The sequence below is a fragment of the Vulpes lagopus genome, chromosome 21 (assembly GCF_018345385.1).
Source record: "Vulpes lagopus strain Blue_001 chromosome 21, ASM1834538v1, whole genome shotgun sequence".
In the NCBI taxonomy this organism is placed as follows: domain Eukaryota; kingdom Metazoa; phylum Chordata; class Mammalia; order Carnivora; family Canidae; genus Vulpes; species Vulpes lagopus.
The window spans coordinates 7,183,070-7,207,051 of NC_054844.1; the positions used below are offsets into that span (position 1 = coordinate 7,183,070).

A 23,982-nucleotide genomic window follows, 5' to 3' on the forward strand; every position below is an offset into this window, starting at 1 on the left:
ATTACCTAAGTGGGCCTTCGATGCAATCACACATATCCTTATAAGAGGGAAGCAGGTGGAGGAGAGACAGAGACACACACAGAAAAGATGATGTGGTAACAGGCAGAGATGTGGATGATGCAGCCATAAACCAAGGACTGTTTGCAGTAGTTGGAAAAGGCAAGGAACAGGTTCTCCTGTAGGGCCTCAGGAGGGAGTGCAGCCCTACCAACACCTCAATTTCAGACTTTTGGCCATGGGATAAGCCAAAAGGAATTTAAATGTATGGAGTTTCTACTGTGTGCCAGGCATTATAATAAGTGCTCTCCGGGTTCTTAGTCACCATGCCACACAGGCTTGTCCACTTTCTAATATACCATGAGCACTCCAAAAACTTCAGATAATACCATCTTTGTAAAGAGGCCATAAAACAAATATACTTAAAATTATTGTTAAAAAGAAGAAATTGAAACCTGATAAAAGGACAAGAAAATAAGAAAAAAAACAATAGAGTTGAAGAAGGACCAGACTTACATTCTAAAGTTACAAATATAGTCAAGGAAATAGAAAATTCAATTGATGGGTTAGACATCATCTGGAGATTAGAGAGAGTTGAGGGAATTAGAGAGCTAGAAGATAGATCTAAGTAATGATATGCTGATGAACCAACTGGCTGGAGAAAAGCAAAGTCCTGATTTTTAGGATTTGCTGATTTCAAACTACCAACAGGACAGTACTCGAATGTAGACATGGAAAAGACACACATAATCAGTTCTCACCAGCCAGCATGAACATACCACCCAAAAAGCAACAAACAGGAATAGAGAGAAAAACATAAGTAAGGTAATGAGGAGGGAAAAAGGGATGGAATAAAAATATCCAACATATGTCTAACAGAAGGAGAGAAAATGACTGAAATTTTTCTAAATCTGATGGAAGATAGGAGTCCTCAGATTCAGGAATCACAGTCTCAGGCAAGATACTGAAATTAAAACCAGGGCACCTGGGTGGCTCAGTTGGTTGAGCATCTGCCTTCACTTTAGGTCATGATCCAAGGGTCCTGGAATCGAGCCCCTCATTGGGCCTCCTGCTCAGTGGGTGTTTGCTTCTCCCTCCCCCCTGCCCTCCCCACTTGTGCTCTCTCTCTCTTCTCTCAAATACATAAGTAAACTATTTTAAAAATATATAATAAAAATAAAACCAGGGCACCTGAGTAGCTCAGTGGTTGAGCATCTGCCTTTGGCTCAGGTCATGATCCCAGGATCCTGGGATCAAGTCCCAGCATTGGGCTCCCTCTAGGGAGCCTGATTCTCCCTCTACCTATGTCTCTCCGTGTCTCTCATGAATAAATGAATAAAATCTTTTTAAAAAGATATTTAAATAAAAATAAAACCTACATATAGATACAACATAGTAAAATTTCAGACTATCAAGAACAAAGAGGTGACTTGTATACAAAGCTAAAAGATATTATCTGCAATGAAATAACAACTGGACTGACAACCTACTTCTCAAGAGCAACAAGTACATCCTCAAAGTACGATGAGAAATAACTGATGTCCTAGAATTCCATACCTAGCTAAAGTATCATATAAGAATGTCAGAAGCATATAATTGTTCCAGTTATCACTATTATCACTACCAGACCCTGAATGAAGGAAGTACTGAGGGGTGTTTTTTAGGAAAACAGAAATTGAACCTAGAAAAAAGAATAAGATACAAGGAGAAATCATGGGCAAAGAACCTATAAACATGAAGATGTATCTAAAGAAGCATTGATTGTGTAAAGCTATAATAAAAATGCTAAATTTAGTGGTATTCAAAGTGGAGGGGTCAGTGAGGTAGTGAGGAAAGAAGTAACATTTTAGGGACAACTGGGTGGTTCAGTTGGTTGGGCATCTATCTGCCTTTGGCTCAGGTCACGATTCCAGGCTCCTGGGTTCGAGCCCCAAATCAGGCTCCCTGGTTGGTGGGAAATCTGCCTTTCTCTCTGCCTCTGCCCACCACTCTCCCTACTCATGCTCGCTCTCTCTCCCTCTGTCAAATACATAAATAAAATCTTAAAAACAAAACAAAACAAAAAAGAGGAACACTTTAAAAAGGGGTAATAGTAGAAGGCACAAAATAAGATGGGTAATAGAAATCCAAATATATCAACACCACAACTGAATATAAAATGATTGAAAAGAGGCAAAACTTCCCACTAAGAGGACAGGAAAGATTAGGTTACATTAAAATAACAAGGATGAGATATAGTGAGCTACTACTACACATCTATGAAAATCACTAAGACAAATGGTGTCAATGAATCAGAGCAACTGGAACTCATACATTGCTGGAAGAAATGCAGATGACACAGCCAACTTGAGAAACAGTTGGGAAGTTTATTACCAAATTAAACATATGTTTGGCATACCACCCACTAATACCACTCCTAACTATTTATCAGAGAAATTAAAGTACATGTCTACACAAAAAGCTGTACACAAATACCACCTCATATTTATTTACTATGATGGCAACTATCAACAACAACAACAAAAAAAACAGAAAATAACAAATATTGATGAGGTTGTGAGAAACTGGAACCCTTGTGCCCTGTAGGTAGAATGTGAAATGGCAGAGCCACCATGGAAAGCAGTATGGGAGCTCCTCAAAGAACTAAGAATAGAATTGCCGTGAGATCCAGCAATTCCTCCTCTGGGTATCTACCCAAAAGAAGGCAAGGTCTTGAAAAAATATCTGTAACCCTCAGTTCGTTGCATTATTATTCACTCTGCCTAACATGAAAACAACTCAAGTGTCCATTACGATACAAATGGATAAGCAAAACATGATAGATACGTACAGCATACACTCGGGCTTAAAAATGAAGGAAATTCTGAGCTGAATGGGAGTAAGAGGTATGAACTAATGTTACAAAATAAATCAGTCACAGAGGTGAAAAGTACAGCATGGAGAAGAGTATAGTTAATAAGATTATAAAAGGTGGTTTGGTGACAGATGGGGACTACACTTATCTTTTTTTTTTTTAAGATTTTATTTATTTATTCATGAGAGACAGAGAAACAGAAGTAGAGACATAGGCAGAGGGAGCAGGTTCCATGCAGGAAGCCCCATGTGGGACTCGATCCCCGGTCTCCAGGATCACACCCTGGGCCGAAGGCGGTGCTAAACTGCTGAGCCACCCAGGCTGCCCTACACTTATCTTGATGAGCCCTGAGTAATTAATGTAAAGAAGTGTTGAATCACTATGTTGTCCACCTGAAACTATATAATGCTGGATGTTAATTGTACTGCAATAAAAAAGAGACTTTCTTCCTAAGAGTTTATTGTTAATAATAGTGATAGTACTTCAGAATACCCCACTTACATGTACAATGTAAATAGGTAATATTTTACTTTCCAAGCAAATTTGTGAGCGTATGACCATTTACTTTGTGCCCCTTTGTGACTGGCACATCTGTGCCTCTGAAACAAACGGCCTTAAGCACTTTTGTTAAATTGTTGACAAATAATCCTTTTATGCTGTTGTTCTCAAACCTGTTCTCTAGATGCTGGCATGTGTTGTAAAATAAGGTGCAAATTTAAAACAATGCCTGTGTTGAAAGAAATGATTTAAACACCAAAAGAAAAAGGAAATTCTGACATATGCCATAACATAAGGATGGATTGTAAAGACATTATGCTAAGCGAGATAAGCCAGGCCCATAAAGACAAATCCTCTATGATTCCACTAACATGAAGTACTTGGAGTTGTCAGAAGCATAGAGAAAGAACATAAAATGGTGGTGGCCAGGGGCTGGGGAAGAGGAGGGAAAAGGGGAAGTTATTGCTTAATGGGTATAGAGTTTCAATTTTGCAAGAGAAAAAGAGTTCTGGAGACAGACACTGAAATTGGTTCCACCATGGCATGAATATACTTAATGCCACTCAAGTGTGCGCCAAAAAATGAGTAAGATAGTAAATATTATTTTATGTGTGTTTACCACAATTTTTAAATTGGAGGGGGGAAAATGACTTTTTTTAGAGGGAGGGAGGGGCAGAGGGAGAAGGAGAGAGAGAATCTAAAGCAGGCTGCCCCCAGCTCTCACAACCCTGAGATCATGACCTGAGCTAAAAATCAAGAGTTGGACTCTTAACCAACTGAGCCACCTAGGCATCCCCTACATGCATGTTTATAGCAGCTTTATCCTTAATTGCCAAAGACTAGACACGACAAAACGTCCTTCAGCCGGTGAATGGGTAAACACGTTGTTGTAGTTCTCCTCAACAACAAACAGGAACAATCTCCTGATACCTGCAACAACACAGATGGTTGCCTGGTGGGTGATGTTCAATGAAAGAAGTCAGACCTAGAAGGCAAAATACTCTAAGTACGGCATGAATACAGTTACATGAATTTGGGGGGAAAAGAAAAAAAAGGAAAGCTATAGGAAAAGGGAAAAGGTCGCTGGCTACGAAGACTAGAGGCTTGGGGAAAATTCACCTACAAAGGAGCACAAAACTCTCGAAAGAGGACACTGCCCCATAGTCTGTGGTGGTTACATGGCTCTCCACTTTTGTGGAGGCTCTTAGACCTGGAAGGGTGGCCTTTACTGTATGTAAATTACACCTCGATAAATCTGACTTTTAAAAATAATCATAATGAAAGCCAGCTATGTGCTCTTTCATGCAGTATATCTGAAACAAACCCAACACGGACCGGTTGAGAATGTGAAAGAAGATACAATGAGCAAACGCTAACCTAAAAACGGTGAGGTGCCTAAATATTAATGTCAGATTTTAAGGCATAAGGCATTGTTAAAAATGACCAGTCATTACCTAAAAGGAACAGTTCACTGAGATTCAACATTTCTAAAATCTAATTGCAAAGGCTCAAAATAAAGCAAAACTTGATAGCTTTACATGAAGAAATTAACAAATTCATCCCCACTATAGAAAAATGTAATACAATTCTCTTAGTAATGGGTAGTTGAAGCCGACATAAAGGAGTAAGTATATAGAATATTTGCATAGCACAATTAACGAACTTTTGAATTAAGTGTATATAGAACCCTGTACCAATCAGAGAATACATTATTTTGGAGCCTATGTAGAATTGCAAAACAGATCATGTAGGAGGCCAGAAACAAATCTCCCCAAATTTCTAAATTGGAAATCAAGGGGCACCTGGGTGGCTCAGTGGTTGAACGTCTGCCTTTGGCTCAAGGTGTGATCCTGGGGTCCTGGGATGGAGTCCCGCATCAGACTCCCCGCAGACAGCCTGCTTCTCCCTCTGCCTGTGTCTCTGCCTCCCTTTCTGTGCCTCTCATGAATAAATAAATAAAATCTTTAAACAAATAAGTAAATTGGAAATCAGTGTAGTTACAAAAGATAACCAGAAATTCTAAACATCTGGAAATTTTGAACACACTTTAATAGGTTAAGAAAGAATTCCATGGAAAGTAGAAAATCCATAGAACTAAATGAAGATGAAAATATCAAAATTGGTGTGGCTAAGACAGCATTTAGAGGAAAATTATGGCTTCAAAAATGTACATATCAGTCAATAAAAAGTTTGAGAAATCAGTGCTGGCGAAGATAAAAACAAATGATCTTACTATTTCTCAACATATACAGGGAAATGAAAGGAATGGCCAAACATTTCTCTAGATGCTTTGCCCCTTAATCAGAGAGCCATTAGGTCATAAGGAAGAAGAATACCTCATGTATAGGTGTTCAGCGTTGGTAAGGGAGCCTTGTTAACTAAATGTTTATATAATTGAAAGTATCCAAAGAAAATTAAAGATGAGTCGTGGTTTCACATTGTCCATATTACCTTCATGAGTACACACATAAACTGGCCTTTTTGGACAGTGTACCACCCTGTATAGACTTCATCCATGAAGTTCTCTTGTACTCAATCAGGATGATCTGTTCAAACCATCCAGCATCTACCAACCATCTACCCTGCCTAAGCTGCTAGGGTGAATTCAAAATTGAACCAAGTCAGCTTTGAGGGGCTCTGAAGTGTGGTTTGCCAGGGGGTCTAGGCAGTGGGGTGAAGTGCTAAGAGTTAAGGTTGGCAGGATAAATGTGACATGCCAGGGGGAGGAATGTCAGCAAAGGTTTGTAAGCAGTGAAATTATTAGCATAACCACAACTTTAGGGCAACGGCATCCCAGAACAGCCTACCTTCTTGAGTCCTGAAGTCATCCTCAGCAAAGATATTAAAGTTGCCACACAGCCCACAGGTCTTGTTGAAGTATCTGTCTGACAGCAGGACTTGAAAGTTGCCATTGCCATCAATTCTGGCCACAAAGCCGTAGGCCTCACTGGACAGCTTGTAGTAGCCAGCCTCAGCCTCTAGATACAGCCCATTGGAGGCGTAGGGCATGGAGATGCTGGAGGGACAAGGAGGAGCTCAGGAAGCGTGCTTCTCATGCATTTCCTGGATGTCCCTCCACCTTCCAACCCCAACCCCATGCTCCAGGGTTGGGACCTTGGTGCAAAGTCTCCTTGACCAGGAGTCAGGATATGGGGCTTTCACCCAGTCCTGCCACTCACTTTCCCTGGGCACATTTACTTCCTGTCTCTGGGCCCCGGGTCCCTCATCTGAAAAAACAAGGGGGGTTGCAAAGTGATCCCCAGGGTCCATATTAACCTGAACATTCTGGGCTTCTGACTTACCTTTGGGTCCCCTGCAGCATGGTACCATTGACAAACAAATGAATGTCGAAAAATTCTCCGAGATACACAGAGAGGCTCACTCTCTTGCCATTTTGGAAGCCCCCTGAAAGAGAAAAGAGTCAGTAACTATGATTATTACCAAAAAAGCCGGGATATTTACCTCTAATCATCTGATGTACATCATTAATCCCATCTCATGGAAAACTCTCCCCAAGGACATAACAAATGAACAACAACAACAAAATCTTCCCCAAAATATCATTTACTCACTCATTTTTCCCTTCATCTAAAAATACTTATTGCGCGCCTTCTGGATACATAGTTCACTAATAGTCTCTTCTATTTCTCAAAAGAAAACTGTAACAGCATGATCCCTGGGACGCTCAGTAGTTGAGCATCTGCCTTTGGATCAAGTCATGATTCTGGGGTCCTGGGATCGATTCCCACATCAGGCTCCCCACAGGGACCCTGCTTCTCCCTCTGCTTATGTCTCTGCCTCTCTCTCTGTCTCTCATGAATAAATAAATAAAATCTTTAAAAAAAAAAAAAAAAAGCATGACCCCTTCTTCTGGGAGCTTACCATCTAAGTAAGAGAAGCAGGCAGCAATTGACCATACTGTAAGGCAGTGAATAAAAGCAACATTGTGAGTTAGCGGTAACAGGTACCCCTGGATAGAGTTATGTAATATGTCCTCTTAGGACAACCCAAATCAGAATCCCTGGGCTCTTGTTTAAAATGGAGACTCGTGAGTTCTGTCTCAGTTTACTGAATTTGATTCTCTAGGAGACGGTTAGAGATCCTGCGGGCAAAGTGCCTTGATCCACATGGGAAACTCAGGAAGGAGGCAAGAAATGATTGATATTGCCATGAGATATGTGTGAATAGGCGAACACATGAGAAAAAGGTCTCTGAACAAGGGTTCAGCTGTGAGAGGCAAACCCAGAGGCCTGCAGAGGCCAGGGTGGGAGCAGTGACCTAAAAGCGGGGAAGCAAGCAGGAGCCCCATTTGGCACAGCACCATGGAGATTCATCCCACTGCGGGGCCCTGAGAACTGGAATCTCTAAAGATAACCAACTGGCGACAGAGAGTGAAGGAGCCAGAGGGAACAATGTAGAGTCTGAGTCTTAAGCCTCAGAGCCTGGGAAGTTGCTAAAAATGAGAAAGAAAGATGAGGGGCAGCAGCAGACACAGAGATGGAAGATGCTGGAGAAGAGGGAGTCAAATATGGAGTTCGACGCCTGAGGGTCCTGCAGAAATGGGTCAAAGAACCCAGGCAAAAAGATTAGGCTTGAAAATGAGGAAATACTCCCTCTCCTAGAAGAGTGTAGGCTCCAGTGGCTCAGCAAAAGAAGAGGCAAGAATGTCTGTGGAACTGGGGGCACCTGGGTGGCTCAGGTCATGATCCCAGGGTCCTGGGATTAAGCCCCACATCGGGCTCCCTGCTTGGCAAAGAGACCCCTTCTCCCTTTGCCCCCCTTCCTCGTGTGCTCTCTCTCTCTCTCTGAAATAAATTAAGTAATAATAATGATGATAATAATAATAATAATGGAATGTGGAACTAAGTGCAGGAGGTGGGAAGGTATGTTTGCATTAGATGGGCTGCTGCCATGGCTTGGGCCACTGACCAAGTCAGAGAGAAAGAGTTCCCCAGCTGAGGCTTGAGCTGGACAGAGCTGCCGGAGGACAGCAATGAGCTATTGCAATGCACGCATGCACACACGCACACACACGTGCACGCAAGCACACACGCACGCACACACCAACCGGAAAATACAGTCGCTTCTGCTGAGATTTCAGTGAGGGAGTCACAGGTAAATAACTGGCCCATTCTAAGAGTAGATTCCTGAATGATCCACAGCCGCTCAGGGGCCCCCAGAGAAGGCCCCCAGACCACCTGCAGCCCACAAACCACGGTCTGCAGAGCTCCAGGCCACATTAAAGGGGGTGTTGTCCTGTTTCCCTGACGAGCTTGCCGGCTCTGCGTTTTCACTTAGAACAGTTTTGCAGCAAGCAAATCTTTAAATAGTTCAGCAAACTTTCTGACCGCAAGAAATTAGCCAAAGAAAAACAAACACAACCACCCAGGTGATCCGACAAAGAGAGCAAAACACTAATGGCAGAATCTGAGCGGTGGGCATATGGATGGATGGTCACCGTCTCAATCTTTCAACGTTTCTACATGTTTGGACATTTCTGAGGTAAAATCTCGAGAAAACAAGCAAATGGGACAGCCTGGTGACAACCCTCCCCAGAGCCTTCCATGCCCCTGGGCCTTCGCAGTGGACCGAAGTCCAGCTCCCTTCCCGGGCCTCCTCTGGAGCTGAGCCTACCCAACAGGGCACGGCTCCGTCTACCTCCTGCCTGCAAGAGAGGGTGCATGATGAGCCCAGGAAACTGGAGGCTCTGGGTCCCTTATGACCGTAGAACCTGTCTCCTTATCAATGTGATTTTCCTTGCCTTCCATGGCCAGTGTCACAGAGCAGATGGACAGGTAGTCCTGTCCCTGCTTCACCGGGTTAACTTCAGCCAATATGTTGCCTCTGAGCCAAAGGCATCTCCTTCCTAGAAATGAGAGGAATCCCCATGTGCCTCTCCTGCAGGCTCTCCCATCCTCTCACGAGGATTCCAAAAGGCTCTGGAGAACAAGTCAGCCAGGGAGCATGTAGCTGGAGGGTGGGTAGGAAATGCTCTGGATGCAACCAGGCAGCTTGGGGTGAGCCACTACCCTGCAGCTGTCAGAGCTTTTGAGGGTGTAGAATCACCCAAATATTCACTTGCTCCATGGAGGGCAGGTGCCCTAGGAAAGCCGAGCTCACTATCCCTGTAAGGGTGAAAGGCTCCCACTGTGTGGGGGTGCATGGGAGCCCCCACTCTTTGCAAATAAATAATAAAGACAGCCTGTCCCCACTGATAGTGGGACTTGGATCCACCCAGGTGGCTACCCTCGGGATAGCTTGCCCATCGTCACAGAGCCAGTGAATGGTGAGACAGTTGAGACTCTCAGACCAGGTGCTGGTTTAAGTATTTGAAGAGCTGGCTCTATGTGCCCAGGAAAGATCAACATTAGGAAGCCAGGGAGCATTTCTGAACAGAGACTGTGTGAGGCCACGCCTGTCAGGGGAAGGGGGTGGCTGGCTGCCCAGGATCATCACTTGTCCAGGGGACAGTGCAGAGGGGGCGGGCACTACACTGTGAAGAGCCTGCAGGATTCCTGACACTGGACATCAGAGGGAGGCCCTAAGAGCAGTCACTCCACACCCAAAGCAGGTGGGCAGCAAGGAGATTTTTGGAAATGTGACCTGGAGAAGACTTCAATACAGAAAAACACACCATGGGGGTACCTGGCTGGCTCAGTTGGTAAAGCATGCAACTCCTGATCTGAGGGTCGTGGGTTCAAGCTCCATGCTGGGTGTAGAGTTTACTTAAACATAAAGATCTTTAAGAGAGAGGGGAGGGGGGGAGAAAAGCAGTATGGCAGCAGGAAAACTCTTGGAGGATGGTCTAAACAGGTGGCTTTAAAAACCTTCTTGCTCATTCTCCCCTCAGTGGCTCAGTTGGTTAAGCAACCACTGAGGACAGGGTCCCAGGATCGACTCCTGCATCGGGCTGCCTGCTCAATGGGGAGCCTATTTCTCCTTCTTCCTCTGCCAACCCCCTGCTTGTGCTCTCCTACTCTATCTCTCTGTCAAATAAAAGCTTTTAAAAAAATAAAAAACAAAACGTTTTTGCCCAGAAAGCAGAGTAAAAACGCAGTTTACTTCATGACCCAATATGCACACACCCATACGTTTCACATCCCTTACCCTTTCATGTGCCGTGCCCTCTGACACCTAAGGTTTTCTATTCTACTCCATTTAATTTCTTTAAATGCTGGTTACACCCATTAATTTTAAATCCATATGTTATGACTCACTTTGAAAAACACTGATGTAGAGATAGAGAAACTGAAGCCTAAGTTGACAACATGGTTTGTCCACCCCAGCAAGAGTGACATTTGTGGCCAGGCACCTCTGTGTGGTAGGGCCTTCTGGTGTATGGCAGGCTAATTAGCAGGAACACCGACCTCCAGCCACTCAATGACAATAGCATCCACCCCCAAATTGTGACAATCCAAAATGTCTCCAGATCCTGCCAAATGTCCTCCAGGAGAAAAATCAACCAGGTTGAGAACCATTGGTTTATGCTGTTAACACGAGGCAGAGCCCGTCCACAGGTTTCCTGACTCCAAGTCTAAATCTCCTTTCAAAACACAAAGCTGCCTAATGGGGCCTCTGAGTGCTCTGGATTGAGTTAACCACTAATACAGGAGGGAACTCCGGATTAGCCTTATATTTTATTTGCTTCCTTCCCTCCCTGCAGAACGCAGGGGAGGATCTGATGATGTACAGCCATTAGGACAACGAGCTTATAAATTGCCAGTGAGCCCAGGAGGGACTCTGTAGACAAACAGGTTAGCGCTTCCTATAACCATTGAGAGAAGATGGGCTGGGTGTCCCCCACAAGAGGCCAGAGCAAACCAGGGAAGTTCTCCCCATGGCGCTGTCTCTCATCTGGCCTCATGAACTCAGTGACTGAGGGGACTAAGTGAGGGAGCAAGGCTTTCCCCCACATGTTGGATGGGACATGTACTGGGTAGCAAGCTGGCAGCTAGAACCAGGGTCAGATCTGGTGCTTTCTTGGACTTTAGAACGTGAAAATCACTAATGTGCATTTCTAACAAACACTCTACCTCCACACCTGCGATTCTGATGCAGGTGATCATGTTACAAATGCCAAAAAACAGGGATCTGGTCTAATAGCGTCATTTACTAATATGGAAACTAAGGGTCCTCTGGGTAAGTGACAACACGGGGCGGTTGTTCTACGGCTCTCTCTGGGCTGGCTTGGAACCAGACCCTGCAGCTTGCCTTGGGAAGAGCAGTCTCTGAGCAGTGGGCATCAGGACTCCAGTGGTCCCTGCGCCTGGTTCCTGGACCGGTGGGCCGTGGGACCTGTGGCCGTGGCCTGCCTGGACCTGCCCCGACCAAGAGCCAGGATCAAGGAAAGGCTCTTTCCCTTTGCACCAGGTGGTCCTTCATGCTTAGACATAAACACTTTACCCAGGATGTGAACAAGGTCCACAAGCCCTCTAGACGAATGGAAATCTGTGATTTGGAAGCAAGGAAACAGGATGTCATTGGAGAACAATGGGGCAGAGGTGTATGTGAGGACAGACATGCACGTGTAAATTGGAAGTGTCATGTTAAGCGTGCCTGACCCTGGTGCCTGGTGCCTCGGGCCCTGGAAGCAGCCATGCCAACCCACCCTCCCCAGCCCCAGCCTCCTCAGATTACTCCTCTCTTCCCAACACTCTCACCACCAGCAGCACCAAAAATACAAAAGTAACCACCCATTCTCTCTGATGTTAGCAGTATGAATTTTGGTAGGAATTAAATGAATCTGAGTTAAAGTGTGATTAACCCAGGACTGCCTGGGTGGCTTAGTCTGCTAAGTGGCTGCCTTTAGCTCAGGTCATGATCCCTGGGTCCTGGAATCGAGGCCCACATCAGACTCTCTGCTCCATGGGGACTCTGTTTCTCCCTCTCTCTCTGCCCCTCTCCCTCACTCACGCTCTCTTGAACCATCTCTTTCTCAAATAGATAAATAAAATCTTTGAAGAAAAGAGTGAGTAACCCATAGCCTGCTTTAGGCCAATTACCTGCCAGAAAACTGACAGCTGACAAGTTGTTTTAAGAACAACACAGGGGCTCCTGGGTGGCTCAGAGGGTGAAGTGTCCACCTTCAGCTCAGGTCAGGACCCCAGGATCCTGGGATCGAGCCCTGCAGCTGGCTCCCGGCTCAGCAGAGGGTCTGCTTCTCCCTCTGCCTCTCCCCATGCTTGTGCTCTCTCTCTCTCTCACTCTCTCACTCATTCTCTAAATAAATACAATTTAAAAAATAATAATAACCCAGTGGGGGTCAGAGGGGTTCCCACTGAGATGTTTTGAAACATAGAGGCCTAACACACCCCTGCAGTTTCTCCTTGGCCCCTGAAACCCCAAAAAGGATGGGCAGAAACGCCAGGCCTCAGACACAAACCCAAGCTAATGTCCCCCTGACCTTGACAGACACAGCCTCCAGGGCCCCGTGGCCCCATGGCCCACCATGTTCACGTCCAACAATTGGACACCCTGTGTTAAGGTGGCTACTTTCAATCACTAATATTGGGGTAACACTTCACACTTTCTCTCCCTTGATCCTCACAGTATCTCCATCTTAAAGATGTGGTGGGAGCTAGGATGCATGCCCACTTCCCTAAGGACTCAGTGAACAGGGGGAGCCAAGACCAGTGCATGGTTTTCTGACTGTAACTGTGGCTCTTTCTAAGCTTCCTTTTCCACTGGGGGCAGAGCCACCACCTGCTAGGGGATGGAAAACAATCAGTCCCCACGAGTGGTTGAGCCCAGGGCTGGACTGGGCCAGAGTGGTCAGGGGGCTTCCTGGAGGAGGTGACAGTGACAGCCTAAGTTTCCCTGCCTGTGAGGTGTACCCTGAATGGGGAGGGGTCCGGAGTGGGGTTTTAGATTTCATTACACCTTGTTTCAAATCCACCTCTAGGATAAGGAGTCCGCCGCTGGAGTCAAGACAGCAACCCCTAGTGTCTCCATATAGTCCCCCTTCCCAGAAAGTCTCCTGAAGCCAGAAGCCGCACAGTGGAGAGGGTGTCACTTGTCCTTCAAAATCTTTTCTCCTGTCACTCCTAATCCTCTATTCCCACTGATATCCCAGACTCATCTTAGGGAAGGGGTCTTATGTAAGAGGTCTGTATGGAACCCCTCTATGATTTTTTTAAGATGTGTAGAACTAAGAACACATAGAAAGATCAGAAGATGGTTTCAATGTCAGTTTCCTAGTTGTGATATTTGAGTATAGTTTTGCACAATGTTACCAATGAAGGGTAAACTGGGTAAACTGTTGTTGTGTTTTGTTTTTATAACTGCATTGAATCCACAATTAGCTGAAAATAAAAATGTTAATTTTTTTAAAAATAAATTAATCTTAGATATTATCTCCAGGAACTTTTGGATATTTTATGGAGATACAAAAGCCACTCTGGGTTGTGGGTTGTTTTTTTTTTTTTTAAATTGGGAAATTAAAAAGGAAGAAATGGTATTTGCCTTGTGATGAGAACTTTTAAGACTTGCTCTCTTAGGAGCTTTGTACACCACATGGCAGTGTTAGCCATGGTCATCATGTTGTACATCCCATCTCCAGGACTTATCTTAGAAATGGAGGGTTGTATTTTTTGACCACCTGTATCCAATCCCCCTTCACCCATTACCTGCCTCTGATAACCGCAAATCTGATGTCTTCTTCTAAGAGTTTGGGTTTTGTTTTTCTTTTCTTTTCTAGATGCCACATAGAAGTGAGATCATACAGTATTTTTCTCTTATTTCATTTAGCATCATGCCCTGAAGATCGTGTTGCTGTAAGTACACTATGATTTTGAAGGTACAGAAATCCACTTAAAATAAACATTGGGGCCATCTGAGGCAGGAGGGGCTTGGTCCTGAGCCTCCCAGGGAAGGTGAGGGGTTGCTTTTTCTCTACAATTGCCCTCTTGAGTCACTACCCAGTTGCTGCCTCTAAAGCAAGGGTTGGGTGGGGGGTAAGTTCAGTATTCTGAATGGCTTTCTCCATTTGTCATGCGCTAAGGATATCTGTGGTCCTTTTCACATTCCCTGCCTGGTTATCATGGCCAAGACCACCCTACCTATTGCCTTTCTCACTTTCTGGACCATATTTGGCAAAGTAGCCTTTCCCTCTTCACTAGACTAGCTCCTCACTGCTGCTGAATCGAGGAACAAACTCCCTATCAGGCGGTCAGTCTCACCCCCTGACCCAGCCTTTCCTCCTGCTATTCCCCAGCCCCATGCTTCTCAAAGTCTCGTCCCCAAATCATCATCAGCAGCAGCAGCAGCAGCAGCAGCAGCAGGCAACTGGGAACTTATTGGAAATAAGCATTTCAGGGGCACCTGGGCAACTCAGTGGTTGAGCGCCTGCCTTTGGCTCAGGTCATGATCCCAGAGTCCTGAGATTGGGTCGGGCATCAGGCTCCCCATAGGGAGCCTGCTTCTCCCTCTGCCTAAGTCTCTGCCTCTCTCTCTGAATAAATAAATAAAATCTTAAAAAAGAAAGAAATGAACATTTCAGTCCCCACTCCAGATCCACTGACTCAAAAACTCTGGTGATGTAGCCCCAGCAACCTGTTTCTAACCAGCTCTTGCAGCGATCCTGACACAGGTTGTTTGAGAACCTGGTGCAAGCCACACTCCCCGTGGGGCTGCCGTGAGAGGTCATCCACCCCTCCAGCCTCCTCCCTGCGCTCAGGCTGTCACCCCTGCATGTAGCACACACACACACACACACCCTGCTCTGTCCTTTCTGCCCAACAGAACCCCTCCCCCAAGGCTCCTCTCATGCCATGCTTTTCATGAAATCAGGGAGGCTCTTCAATACAACACGGCACCGGGCTTTGTGAACCCCAATGGTCAGGGCTGCCAGAGACCCCAGTGAGCCAAACACCAGGAAACAAAGATGAGTGGGACATGGTCCTTCCTCCTCCTCATGGTAGAGGAGGAACAATTGCAGCCTAGTGAATTTGGGGCCACTGAATTCACACTGAGACAGAGTTTCTAGCAGGTAGTGGCAGGTAGGGCAGGTGGTGAAGGCATAAGGAGCAGCCAGAGAAGCAGGGGAGCCTCCTAGTTACAGCAGCTGTCAGACCACGCAGCAACCAGACAGCCCACCCTGCACTGAGCACCGAGGGCTGCATCCAGCCTGGGAGACCAGTGCAGTGACCGCCCCTAGAACCCTCCTGCCTGCATCTGGGTAAGGGTCTGAGTGTTGACAAAAACATACCTTGACCAAACCTGAATTGGGCTCCTCTGAGCCCACCTCTCAGTTAGGTCCCCACCTTAGGCTTTGTCCTTGGTCTGATTAGTTCAGTTTAGCAAGAATCTTGCTGGGTCAGTTTATCAAAAATCCCTCATCCTTAATATCTGACCAGTTCCTCATACCCCTCCTCAATATCTTATCAACCCAGCCCGCCTTCAGCAAGAACCCTATCAGGCAGGCTTAGCCAGATGTCTTCCCCGATGTATTCCCCTTTGATTTCCCATCCACTGACACCACCACCACCACCACCACCCCGCACCCAGCTCCTTGGCTGTAAGTCCCCACGTGGTCTTGTTATATTTGGAGTGGAGCCCTCATGTCTCTCCCCTACTGCACCCCCCTCATGGCAATGGCCCCTCTTGAATAAAGCCTTCCTGACTCTCTTTACCAATAGTCATGAAAAACTGCTTTAACAACATGGGTCTTCCATTGCCACATCATCTCCCCGAGGCTGCAGACTCTGTCTTTGCTAGGTTCTGCAGCATCCTCACTCACACGTCATACACATCTGATCCATTCCCAGTGTGAAGATCACTAAACCACAATCTTCCACCACCACCTCCAGCCCCACTCCTAGCCCTGGAGAGCACCCTCTCTCCTTAGTGCAGAACATTGATGCATCCTGACAGGTGCAGGTCAAAATCCAGCTCTTGCTTTTATTAACTGTCAACCCTTGGCAGGATCATGCCACCTCCTCAGGCTGGACTTTTCATTTGTAAAACAGGGGGCTGCACCCATATGCACATCTCAGAACCACCGTGGGGTGCAGAGGTAATGCAGACACCATACCAGCACTCCTCCAGGAGCACATGAGGTGCTCAATCAACATCACTAGGTACCCTGAATTCCACCAAGAATGTGGCAATGACCCCTCCCAAGTGCCAGGAACTCTGTGTGTTACAGAGCATCTTCTGGTTCATCGTTTTTCTTGATGTTTTACAGCTCCCAGAGCGCCACCTGGACACAAAGCAATGGACACAACCACTGGAAAGACTCTCTCCACCCCACCAGGCTCCCAAGAGAGAGACCTGGAGGGAAGCTCTAGGTCATAGAAAGGCCATTCCCGTCTGTGCTTCTGCAGGAATCCGCTGTCATCAGAATACCCCCACAGCCCTCGCCCTAGGGTTGAGCTTAGCTGGCACCTGCTCTGGATCCCCCCACTTCAGTGCCCCGGACTCACCGATAAGTGAGACGGAGTGTTCCTGGCAGTCCCCAGCCAGGAGGTAACTGCAATCTCCCACAAAGCTGTACATGCTCTCATCAAAGGTGTTGATGAAGTCACCTCCGAAGAGGCTACATCGGGCCATCGATGACCTTCCAACAGTCCCTTTTGTACAAAGTTTCCCTGGAGGGAGAGACTGCAGGTGAGCAGATCTGGGATCATCAGCCCAACCCACTCCCACCTTATAGAAATCAGGCTGTGTCTGATAAAAATTGGGCTGTAAGGAAGTACTTTCCATCCTAAACAAGACTAAAGTTGTTGCTTTGGGCCCTCAAAAATCACCGAGGAATCATAGCAATAATAAAGTAACAGCTCTTCAGGATATCTATTTATTTTAAGACATTTAGTTACTGATTTAAAATGTTAATACATGCTTATCAGAGAAAACTTGAAGAATACAGAAGAAAAATACAAATAGGGTAAAGTTATGTTACCAACATTCAGCAATAACTAGGGGTAACATATTAGTTTTCTCTTTCTATCTCACAGCATATATACAATTACAGATTTTTTACTTATTTATAATTATCCCATACAAATTGTATAACCCGTCTGTTTCTCAATGTATTGTAAAGAATTTGTCATACCATTTTGTATACTTGCAAAACATGATTTGTAGTGACTATAGTATATTTTGCATCTAAAGTCACAGTGTGACTTCCTACTGTTAGCATTTTTCCAAATTTTTTAACATAAGTAGATTGTAATGAGCATCCTTATACATAAATCTTCTAGTATATCTTGAACAGTTTATATTCAAATAAATTAGTATGTGTGTTCAACTCATAGAATCTATAAAGTGTTAGCTCCCTTAGGGCCACATGCTAACTCTCAGGAGTTAGCCACTCCTCCTGCCACTTCCCCACCGGGTGTGTGTGTGTGTGTGTGTGTGTGTGTGTTGTCATCAGGTATGGCACCAAAGAATAAATTTCTAAGTTTTCTGGATCCACTGGCAGAGGACCCACCTAGTCAGAACATGTAGAAGTTATGAAAAATGTACATTTTTCTCCACTCTACATTGTGAGCAGCAGGCTGGATGTTGCTGGCCCTGAGTGGTCTAAGTGGGGACAGAGAAGGGTCCCTCTTGCCATTCACAGACTCAGTATCTCAGCAAGGGAAATAAGGCAGTGTAGTCCAGTGAAAGAGTAGTGGCCTGGGACCAAGGAGAACTGACCTCTTATCTTTGCTTTATGTGACTTTGGAGCATTTGTTTTTCCTCTCTGACCCTCAGTCTCTTTGTCTGTACTCTGAGAGGTTCAACTAGATGACCTCAGCAATCTCTATCCAAGTCTTGGATTCCTTCTTCCCCAGCCTGCAGCCCCATCAGAGAGGACTGTTCTTGTGTGGCCCTTGTGCTTCTTAATTGTCCAATCAGAGTAGGCATTTGCAGGGACCTGCTCCTTGGGGAAAACAAGCCAGGGGCAGGGGGCTCTGAAGAAGCTTCAAGAGAGGAGTTAACCAGTGACTCTGGCAGGCCCAACACAAGCCTAACCCAGGGTGGCCACACAGGTGAGCTCCAGACACACCTGCTGATTCCTGAAAGGGAGTTATTCCAAATGGCCCTGAGGCAGGTTACTGAATGGAAGCAATTTGGTACCTACCTGGCAAGATGAGGGCCAGAGCCAGCAGCACCCTCGCAAGTCTGGTAAGACTCATCTGCCACGAAGCAGGAGAAATGATTAGTGATCACTGTCCTCGCAGAGAGCTACTGGTATGTACTACTACTGTCCGTGTGCAAAGTGGGAAGAATTTTTTTTAAAGCAAGAAAAAAGATTGATCCTCACTGGCCCCTGTTTGCCCTTGAACATGGAGTGCTGGTCCCCAAAAAAAAGCTCCCAGCCAAGACCAGGCCCAAGAATAAGAATCACTGTGAGCCAGACCCCAGATGCCTTTCCCCAAACCGTAGTCCCAGAGCCCAGACAGAGGAGGAAAGCTCTGCCTCTCCTCTCTATGCCTCCAGGCCAGCCTGGCCCCTCATTACCCCGCACTCCTGCACCAGCTAGGAGCTGACATGCACCTAATTCCCTCCTGCCTCTTCATCCTTCCACGCCTGGCAGCAAACTGGAGAGAAGGAGCTATCTCATGCTTCTGCTCCCACCACAGGCACCCACACATTGAGAACACTCAACAACCGGGTTTGCTGGTCAGTCCCCAGCGCTATACCATGAGCACGTGGCCTAGTGCCAGCCCAGAGTTGCTGCTCAGGCAATGAGCTGATGAATGAACAGGAGTCTGGTAGCCCCAGGCCCAGGCAAGACCCCCATAGCGTGCCCCTCCCCGGAGAGAGAGCGTTGACCCTGGCTGCAGAGCACACTCCAACCCCTTAGCGCCCCTGCCACAGCCCTCTCCTCTTGAAAACGTTGTTAAATGGGTACAGAATCTATCACCTGAGATTTGCTGGGCCGGGGTTCCTTTCCTACCCAATTCCTCATCCAACCAACCAAAAAGAGACAAACCCGATCTGTCATTCGCCTGTGAGAGGAACACTTCAATGTCAGGGATAGTCACGTCGTGGCCTCGGAGCAGGTGACCCTCTACAACCTCCCAGCACACAGGTAGATCAAGCTGCTCCCAGAAGACACCCAGACGTGAGAGCAAAACCTGTTCCAGGCTTGCCACATCAAGTATCACAAGCAGTAAGCCGGGCATGCACGGAAGCAGCCACAGGGACACCCCAATGACAAGTGAAGAGCCGGCCTAAGGGTGGTCCCTGGCTTTGGATCACCCTCCAAACAAGCCCTTCCAGCCCCGGGACAGAGGACACCCCCTCTTCCCCAGGGGCTGAGACCAGTCCTGATCTCCTCCCCCGCAACTCAGCCAGTCCTGCTCCCAAAAGACCAGACCTTTCCCTGCAAGCGGGGCCAACAGGTATCTCGAAGGTCCGCTGGGAAGCTGGCCACACGACAGTGCCACCGGCCTAGGCCATGCTCCCAGCAGCTGAGGCCGACCCGGACGCTGCGGCTCTGGGCTGTCTCGCTGCTAAGTGACCCAGGGGCTGCACGCCCGGGCCAGGGGGAGATAAAGCCCAGTGGTGACGTCCACCAACCCCCCTCCTTCCCCACCACAATAGCCCTGGGCCGCCACCGCGGGGACTGGCCTCCTGCTAATTACTAACAGGAAACAATGAACGGAAACGGTATTAGAAATACCTCCAAGCCGATAAGGCTTTGAAAAGTTTGGTGGGAGACCTCGGACAGCTGCCATAATGAGGGGCCTTGGCCTCCCCACGCCCCCCCGCACCCCAACCCTGGTCCTCCCCACGCAGAGACCTCCCCACACACAGGGGATGACCGGGAAGGCTGCCTGTCCCCGGGGCAGGGGGAAGAATCCCGACCCCATCCACACGGCTCCTGGATCCGGCTTCCAAGGCCAGACACCGGGGAAGTTTGGAAAAACACCTCAACCTGAGCCAAATTAGCCGCTGTGTTTGCAGAGAGAAGAGAAACACTGCTTCCTGCCCATGCTGAGGTATGAATGATGCAGTCCTGGCCCTGACGAAAACAGGCCCTCTGCGTCCTGGTGGCCATTCGCCGACGACTCAGTGAGGGGCCTGCTCCCAAGCCCAGGCCTTTGGAAAACGTTGGCCGGGCGGGCTTCATTCTCGTCCTCCCCACAGACTCTTCCTCCCACTGCTGGTGCCTGACTCCTCCTGACCTCCCGCACACACCCCCCACACACGCCTACCCACACACACATGCACATACCAGACAGCAACCACACCCCACATGCACATACACATATGTGCATACCGCATATACACATATCCCATGCACAGATTTACACACACCACACCGCACATGACACACCACATACGTATCCACACATCACATACATACCACGTACACTACCTGCACCACACACACATCACACACTCACACCATGCACACCACACGTGCACAACACCACATACGTGCCTATCACACACATACCACATATATGCACATGCCACATACATACACACTACATGCACATACCACATGTACCACACATACCACATATGCCACTTATACACATAGAGCACACACACACAACACATACACCGCACCCATACCCACATGACATCACATACACACTGCATACATACACTACCCACACCACACAAACACACATACCACCATATGCATATACACACACAGCACACATGCAACAAACATACACACATCATACACATATACCACATTACCACATACACACACACCACACAGAATGCACACATAGCACATGCACATACACATACCATCCACACATATCACACACGCCATACACATATACACCACACACGTACACACCACGCAACACACGCTATATGCACACATATATCATACATACCACACCACACATACCAGACATACCACACCCACATGTACCACACACTACATACATTACCCATACCTCACAAACACCCACACAACACCACACACAACACCACGTGCACATATATACACATACCACATACATACATGTGACACATACATACCACACACACATATACACCAATCTCCCGTTTGTAAGAGCCTAATCTGCTAAACTCATTCCTGCTAAAAGAGGTAGCTGATAAAATAGAGCAGGAAGGTGACTCTCTCAGGGTGGGGATCCAGGCACTGTGACAGGCCGACTCAGAAACACTCAGCAAAGGAGGCCCACCTCACTGCTTTTCATGTGTGGTTACCACTTACCCTAAGACTCTGGGGACCACCCATCCCCAACACCCCCCTCCCCACACACATGCCTAACACTCCACCACTCCCTCTACCACCCAGGAGAGGAGGATGAATGTTCCTGAGGAAGAAAATGGTGGTAGAGGCAGAATTCATATGATAGAGTGGAAAAGATACTGAAGGATTTCCACTTCCAGCTGGATTTTTTTTTTTTTTTTTTTTGGCTAGATAAACCTGAAAATCTGCCCACTGTGAAATATCTTTAAATATTGTATTACATATGACAAATACTTTTTTAAAAATATTTTATTTACTCATGAGAAACACAGAAGGGGCAGATATAGGAGAAGCAGGCTCCATGCAAAGACCCTGATGCAGGACTTGATCCCAGATCCCCAGGATCACACCCTGAACCAAAGGCAGATGCTGAACCACTGAGCCACCCAGACATCCAGAAAAATACTTTTTTTTTTTTAAGATTTATTTATTTATTCATGAGAGACACACAGAGAGAGGCAGAGACACAGGCAGAGGGAGAAGCAGGCTCCATGCAGGGAGCCTGATGTAGGACTCGATCCCAGGACCCCAGGATCATGAGCCAAAGGCAGGTGCTCAACCACTGAGCCTCCCAGGCGCCTCCAAATACTTTCTAAACACACAGCTAACCTGGGAGCAGAATAATGGATATCTCCAAAGATCAAGGATCCCCATGAGCAGGAAATGGTACCAGTCTACAGGGTTAGTGAGTCCAGGTACCCTCCAGGCTTGAGGCTAAGCTCTGCAAGAATACAAAATGAGGCTCTGGGCCTGACCCAGGTAGAGCTCTGGACAAGACCCCGGCATAAAACTGATATTCGAAAGGGAATCTTCCAAAGGATGGACCAGGAAGAGTCCCTGCCACCAACATGGAAAAGGATCTTGTCTATCTTTATTGGTTTTAGTGATGGGAAAATAAAGTCTTTCTCCAGAATCTGTAGCCATGGGCCCACACTCATGGAGTTTTTGGGTTCAAATTGTCATCACCACTCAGTCCTGGAACTCCCAAGTTGAGAAGTTGACACAGAAGTAAGTCTTGGACCAATACCAGGGGCTCCCAGCAGAAACAAATAAATGAAATCTATCTAAAAATATAATCCTTTTCCCAGGTCCTGATATCCAGAGATAAAGCTCTCCAGAGGATTAACTCAAAATCACAACTGTTAAAACACTTGAGAAAACAATCCACCATGAGCAAGAATAGACAGTCACAACCAAAAGCAGGATTAGATCCCCCAAGAACCTCAGATAATAAAATGATCAAACAGAGATGGAAAAAATCAAAGTGGTTAAAACTGTCATAGGCTAAAGATCAGGAATTGAATACATAAAGGAATCAAATTTGATACGAAGACAAAAGGAAGATTTGAGAAAGAACTTTTAGAAATGAGAATACATAGTAGATTCACTGAAAAATCAAAATACATTTCTGAAGAAAAAACTGATGGAAGATAGAGCTGAGAAAATTATTCAAAAAGACACAGAGATGAACAAATGAGAGATGGGTTAAGAAACATAATAGAATAAGAAAATCCAGAGAAGTGCTGAGAAACTGTCCTTTGGTATAGATGTCTATATGTGATGCCTTAGCTTGAATGCACCGCAGAAGCCAGTTCTGAGAGTGTTAGTGCAGATAATGTATCTGGGAGAAAAAGAAACACCAGCAGGGAAGTAGGGACATGACATGAGGAAGGGAGGCCAGGCAATAAAAGATATTTATTGAACAGCCATCATGTGGGCCATTTAACTTAATCCTGTGATAAAAGTATGGAGAAAGGGTGAGTCTCATGCTCAGAATTATCTCACTCCTGCATCAAGAGAGCAGGGGTATTTGTACACCTACCCACATCACTAATTGTCAGGGGCTGCTCCTGGATGGCATTAATCCCCCAGACTTGTGGCCCTCAGGCACAGTGGTGCAGACACTGGTGGGCTAGAAGAATCACACAAAGTTCAGGAGAGGCACTGCAGCATCTGTTCTGCCTAATTAAATTATCATTCAGAGTTAGTGGAAAGTAGAAACATTTTTCAGAAAAATGACAGTGTGTTTAACATTAGGAGACCTTTCTGAGAGAACTACTAAAGAAAGTGCTTCAGGAGGAAGGAAATTAAACCCAGAAAGAAAATGTCAGAAAAAAAAAAAAGAGAGAGAAAAAGAAAATGTCAGAAAAAAAGGCAAACCAAGAAACTGGTAATACAGAGTTCTGAGCAGGCAGTGATTACATAAAACATTAACAATAACAATGATTACTTAAAGAGTTAAAAAAAAACAACAACAACAATAGAACCAAACTACTAGATAGCAATAGCACCTAAGACAAGGAGTGGGTGATGGGAGTGAAAGCATATCAAGATCCTTGAATTGCTCAGGAGACAGAAAGGGATAATAACTGTAGGCTTGGTTAAGACTACCATGCATACTGGAATTTTAAGAGAGGCTACTAAAAATAGAATTAAATGTAAGTTTTCCAAACCA

At 46.2% G+C, this 23,982-nt stretch overlaps 1 protein-coding gene across 1 annotated transcript in view; it reads right to left on the bottom strand.

Annotated features, from left to right (window-relative positions):
* The window catches only part of VWF (von Willebrand factor), a 137,009-nt gene extending 117,176 nt beyond the window's left edge, over nucleotides 1-19,833 (bottom strand). The window contains exons 1-5 of the mRNA XM_041735719.1: nucleotides 19,656-19,833; nucleotides 18,414-18,468; nucleotides 16,771-16,935; nucleotides 6,652-6,754; nucleotides 6,157-6,365 (exon numbers count right to left, since the gene is read on the bottom strand). Coding sequence (XP_041591653.1) covers nucleotides 6,157-6,365; nucleotides 6,652-6,754; nucleotides 16,771-16,935; nucleotides 18,414-18,468 — 532 coding nt within the window. The 5' untranslated portion in view covers nucleotides 19,656-19,833. The remainder of the gene's footprint in view (nucleotides 1-6,156; nucleotides 6,366-6,651; nucleotides 6,755-16,770; nucleotides 16,936-18,413; nucleotides 18,469-19,655) is intronic.
* Nucleotides 19,834-23,982: the final 4,149 nt, after the last annotated feature.